This window comes from Oryzias melastigma, linkage group LG20 (genome assembly GCF_002922805.2).
Source record: "Oryzias melastigma strain HK-1 linkage group LG20, ASM292280v2, whole genome shotgun sequence".
NCBI classification, from domain to species: domain Eukaryota; kingdom Metazoa; phylum Chordata; class Actinopteri; order Beloniformes; family Adrianichthyidae; genus Oryzias; species Oryzias melastigma.
In genome coordinates this window covers 3260690-3266343 of record NC_050531.1, presented here as the reverse complement: position 1 = coordinate 3266343, position 5654 = coordinate 3260690, and the positions used below count along the sequence as shown (strand labels likewise).

At 37.3% G+C, this 5654-nt stretch overlaps 1 protein-coding gene across 1 annotated transcript in view; it reads left to right on the top strand.

The window, feature by feature from the left end:
- Nucleotides 1-902: 902 nt before the first annotated feature.
- LOC112151462 (carbonic anhydrase 1) overlaps nt 903-5654 on the top strand; it is a 7149-nt gene continuing 2397 nt past the window's right edge. The window contains exons 1-6 of the mRNA XM_024280421.1: nt 903-1118; nt 1316-1513; nt 2342-2460; nt 4197-4289; nt 4367-4429; nt 4513-4668. Of these exons, the coding sequence (XP_024136189.1) occupies nt 1085-1118; nt 1316-1513; nt 2342-2460; nt 4197-4289; nt 4367-4429; nt 4513-4668 (663 nt within the window). The 5' untranslated portion in view covers nt 903-1084. The remainder of the gene's footprint in view (nt 1119-1315; nt 1514-2341; nt 2461-4196; nt 4290-4366; nt 4430-4512; nt 4669-5654) is intronic.

Below are 5654 nucleotides of genomic sequence, written 5' to 3'. Positions count from 1 at the left end.
TAAAGTGCAAGTATTTTACTTTTATTATTTTTTTATAATATTCATGTTAAACTTTAAGTTATATTGTTTGTTGTAATGTAGCTAAACTTCTTTGAAATCATGAAGTGGCATCAATGACGATGTCTGTTTTACCTAAAAGAGTACATTATTTAAAAAAAAGACTGAAAACCATTTTGATGAAGAAAAAAATGAAATAAAAATGACGAATTAAGAAGGAAATGACAAAATTCGAAATAAGATTTTCATATTTACTTAAAAGGATTCTTTGGGTAGTTAAATTTAATCTGAAATTGTGTCATTATTACATTTTTAATTTAGAAATAATTGTGATAAAATATTCTGTTTGTGGAATTTTATATTCAACTGTAATTTTAGCCTAAAGCTGTTTGTTTATATCAGTTTAACAAAATAAAATACAAACTTTATGACACTTTTATTGACTTAAACTTTTTGAAACAAAAAATATTTTTTAGTTTCTTAATTGTATTTAAAACCTGAAGAGTTTAACGATTTCTTTGATTTGTTGTAGTTCATTTTAGGAGCAGCAGATGGCGCCAATACACCACCACAGCTGCCATTTAGGATTTTTCTGCAGATGATGAACACATTCTGTCACTGCGATGAGCTGAAGTGGCCAGTAGGCAGAAATTAACCAGTTTTATTCAAATATTCATTATTTACATGATTTTGTTCGCGAAAATAAACTAATAAAAACAAATAATCCACGCGGGAATTATCATTTTTACTTAAACAAAATGACTCATTAAAGAATAAGTCTCTCGTTTGGTCCGCATGCGCGTGCGCGTCGTTGCATCACTTGCGGCAGCTGCGCGTTGATGGTTGAGGATCAACAGCTACGAGCGCGCCCGCACGCGCACTGACGCATCCAGCGCGCAGACTCCTCCCGGTCTGCGTGGACATCATGTGGCAGCACCAGCACGATGACAGACACGCCGCGCGCGCGCGGGACCCTATATAAGCTCGGCAGCTGTCAGGTGGAGGACACTGGCTGCTCTGCACCGGGCCACGGCGGGTTTTAGCAGATTACCGCGCGGCACTCCTCCTCCTCCTCCTCCCTGTCACCATGTCTCACTCGTGGGGATACGCACCGACTAACGGTGAGGCGCGCGCGGCTTCTGTGACATTGGAGATGCGCATTCTTGGAGTCTCCAATGGAAGCATGAAGGTCCCACAGCAGAGACCTTCTGTTTTTAAATTATGATTTCATGCGTAATCATCCTCCACCTCCACGCGTAAAACCCTCCTGGTGCGTAAAAAATGACCCCCCTTCATGGTGTTTTACTGTGATTTCCAGGACCCGACAAGTGGGGGGACAGCTTCCCCATCGCAAACGGCGCGCGCCAGTCTCCCATTGACATCCAGCCGGCCGCAGCATCCTACGACGCGGGTCTGAAGCCGCTGTGCCTGCAGTACGACGCGTCCACCTGCCTGGAGATCCTCAACAACGGACATTCCATCCAAGTGACCTTCCTAGACGACAGCGACAAATCCAGTCAGTGCTCTTTTGATCCAGTTTGACATTAAAAATGTTGCATTTCTGCAAGAAAAACATGTTTATATGAACGCATGCACGCGCCTAAAGGGATTTTTTTTTTACTTTTCATGACTAAATGTTGTCTTTTTATGTCTAAAAGTTGATTTAAATTTAGCAGTTGAGCAAACAGGCTGCAGGAATTCAGTTTCCCAGCAGATCTTTTAGGTCAAACCTGCACAGAAACACCAAGGTTACTCTGCTCATATTTGGTTAACTATTAATCTGCCAATTCTGAGGGAATCCGAGGCCAAAAAAAAGCTGATTCTTTTCATTTTCAGTCAGATTGGATTTTAATCCCCAAAGAAAATGCAATGAAAATGGACAGAGTATAATATTTCTGATTGCCTGTCGTTGATCTGAGCCGATTCTGTCAGTGAATCTGCTTTTAGGAGGCGAACAAAAGAAGCAGAGCTCAGAATGTGACCTAGATGAGTCGATGTTCCTCTGCAGCTCAAGTCTGTAAATAAAGGAAGAGCTGTCGGGCTGACATGATCATGAATAATCCTCATGTGGGACAAAATACTGCAGAAAAACTGTCTTCGGATGAACAAGTATGAATCTTTTGGGGCTATTTTTATCACTGAAACGTCCAAAAATAACCTGAAGGAGACACAGCCCTGGCCTGATTGGACAGGAAATTAGCTCGTTTTAATCGAAAAGGAAGTCTCCTTAATCAGTTTGGAATTTCCTTTTGGTTGATCTTTTCTCCCCCCTGAAGGTGCAGCAGGACGGGGGCGTCCCCGCGGCTCTGCTAATTTAATTTGGGCTTTTGTTCCTCTGCTGCAGCTCTGACAAACGGGCCGATCTCAGGGGTCTACAGGCTTAAGCAGTTCCATTTCCACTGGGGGGGTGCTGATGACAGGGGCTCTGAGCACACCGTGGATGGGACCAAGTATGCTTCTGAGGTGAGGCGGGATCTGCTTCATCCGCATCCTCATGAGTCCTGCAGTTTATGAGGCAACAAGAACAGGGTTAAAATGAAGATTTCTCAAAGAAAACTTTACATTTTGATTGTTTTTTTGTCATAACAGATTAAAGCAAAAGTGTTTTAACCTAATTTACAACTCTAAATCTTAATAAAAGATTAAATTTTCCCTTTCCATTAACTCCTACTATAGTCTTATCCTGTTTCCATGACAACAGTGCACCATCCTCAGCTCACTTCCCCCACTTGGCATCAATTTTTCATTATTATAAAACGCTTCATTCCTAAAGAAACAATCGATAAATAATTAAGCTGTAAGAAAACATTTATATTAGACGGAATCATTTATAAAAATGTTTATTTATAACATTTGGTGAAAAAATGTCTGAATATTATTAAAACTCTACAACCGTCACTACAAAAAAAGCTGAAATAAATATTTTATTCTTTATTGAACCATTTTAAAATAACTAGCATGTAATGAACGGATGTCTTTGCAGCTTCATTTTTGTTCAAATACTGTAACAAAAAATGTTACCCGATATTAATCGCGATTAATAAATTACAATGGAGACAAACATTCGAAATTGCTAGAAATATATATCATAATATCATACTGTGATCATTTGCAGATAAGTTTCGGGCAAATACTGTAACAAAAACAGTTAATCGCGATTAATCGCGATATTGCAATTAATCGCGATTAATCGCAAATGTCTTTTTCCCAGTTTGCGATTAATTAGTGAATTTTTTTTATTGATTCCCACCCCTAAATAATATACAAACATAAAATGCCAAACTATAAAATTAGTAAAGGTTTTTTAAAATAACTGGCATGTAATGAATTCATCTCTTGTTTTGGTTCAAAAGTCGCATATTGTGACAAAGAATTTGCCTAGTAAAAAATTGCAATCAGTCGTGATTAATCGCAACCCAAAGTGTGATTAATCTGATAATTTTTTTAATCGACTGATTAAAAAAATAGATTAAAAATAAACATTCTAAATGTACAGTTTTGTGTGTGATTTCATAGTGTGATTATTTGCAGATAAGTGGTTGGAAAATACTGCAACCAAAAAAAAAAAAAAAAAAGAATTGCGATTAATCATGATTAATCGCAATTCTTTTTTTTTTGTCAACAAGTTTGCGATTAATACGTTTTTTTTTTTTGTTTGTTTGTTTGTTTGTTTTTTTCGATTTCTGGCCCTAAATAATATATAAACATAAAACACCAAACTAAAAGTAACAGTAAAATAAAATGAATAAAAGAAAATTTAAATAATTTTTTTTAATAACTAGCATGTAATGAATGCATCTTTTTGAAGCTTCTTTTTTGGTGAAAAGCCGCATATTGTGACACAGAATTTGCCTAGTAAAAAATTGCAATTAATGGTGATTAATCGCAACCAAAAGTCTGATTAATCTGATAATTTTTTTTAATTGATTGATTAAAAAAATCAATTAAAATAAACATTCTATGTGTTCAGTTTTGTGTGTGATTTCATATTGTGATCATTCGCAGATAATAAGTGGTCGGTAAATATTGTAACAAAAAAAAAAACTAATAACCTCGATTAATCACGAATCGATTTATTTACATGTTTGCGATTAATTTGTTAATTTTTTTTATCAGTAAAGTAACAGTAACATAAAATGAAACGAAAAAATATATATATTTTTTAATAACTAGCATGACATGAATGCTTGTCTTTGCAGCTTCATTTGGTGCACTGGAACACCAAATATCCGAGCTTTGGCGAGGCTGCCAGTAAACCCGACGGGCTCGCCGTTGTGGGAGTTTTCCTGAAGGTGAGACGGAATCCTTCAAGCTTCACTTCCTCCTGAACTCAACACTCGCAGACGCTCACGAGGTTTTTGTCTTTCAGATTGGTGATGCAAATCCTAACCTGCAGAAGCTTCTGGACGCATTTGACGGCATCAAAACCAAAGTACGTAACCACGACAACCGTGCTTTGTCATAAAGCAAATAGAGCTGATCTTTTTTTTTTTTTGCTTTTGGTGTTGCCTTCAGGGCACGCAGACTTCGTTCGCCGACTTCGATCCTGCCACGCTGCTCCCCGGCAGTCTGGACTACTGGACGTACGATGGCTCTCTGACCACGCCCCCTCTGCTGGAGAGCGTTACCTGGATCGTTTGCAAAGAGCCAATCAGCGTCAGCTCTGACCAGGTGAGAGCAGGGCTCATTTTTCTCAAGCAGAAAGGCCGGCTTTGTTCCTGCGCTCTTGAATAACTCTGTGTTGAAGCGTTCGATTGTTCAGATTTGCGGCTCGGCCTGAAAGGGAAGAAAAATAAAGAAACTGTAGTTTAGTTTGAAACTGAAAAATAGAAACCTTTACCAAACAAAGAAAAGAAGAAGGATGAACTAGAGTTCAGACGCAGATGGTTTACCACAGACTTCACCAGATGAAACAGGAAGTATACAGACATCTCTGTCAGTAAAGAATCTATTGTGTAACCTGTTCAACCCAATTTCCCCTGAACTTGACTTCTAACCACCGTGCTAACAAGAAAAGGTGATGCTTGCATTTGTAATGCAGCCTTTATCACCACGAGTGGGTAAAAGGCAAATGGGGTGTGTAGAGGTAAACTTTAGACTCCTTATCAGACTCACTAACAAAAAATTGATGACTTATTCATTATTTATCAGTTAATTCAGAGAGAGTTCACTGCTGTGTTTGTAGGGAAAGAAGGCAGAAAATGAACTTTTTTTACCATTTATTTTAAAGATGTGAAATGTGGCATTTTTCTGGTGATGAGGGACAAATATAAAGAAAAATAAGCTAAAAATTGCAATTTATTAAGTCAAATTATGAATCAGGAGCAGACAAAACATGTGAAAAAGATTTAAATTGTGACATAGAAGCTAATACAGCAAGCCACAAGCTCCATTCAGATACATGCACTCGTAAACAACTAGATCTGTCTTTGTTTTTCTTGTGGCTCCAAACAGTACGACTCCAATACTATGATGCAACTCTAATGTCAGCGTTTCTTTTTTTGATGTATTGACAAAATTGAAAATTACATTTTTTTTTTCCATTTGGAGCATTGAAATACAAAACATAAGGCAGTATAGCATATTATAAATAGAAAACTAGAACAAAGTCTAAGCAGCAGATATAAATATATATATATATATATATATATATATAA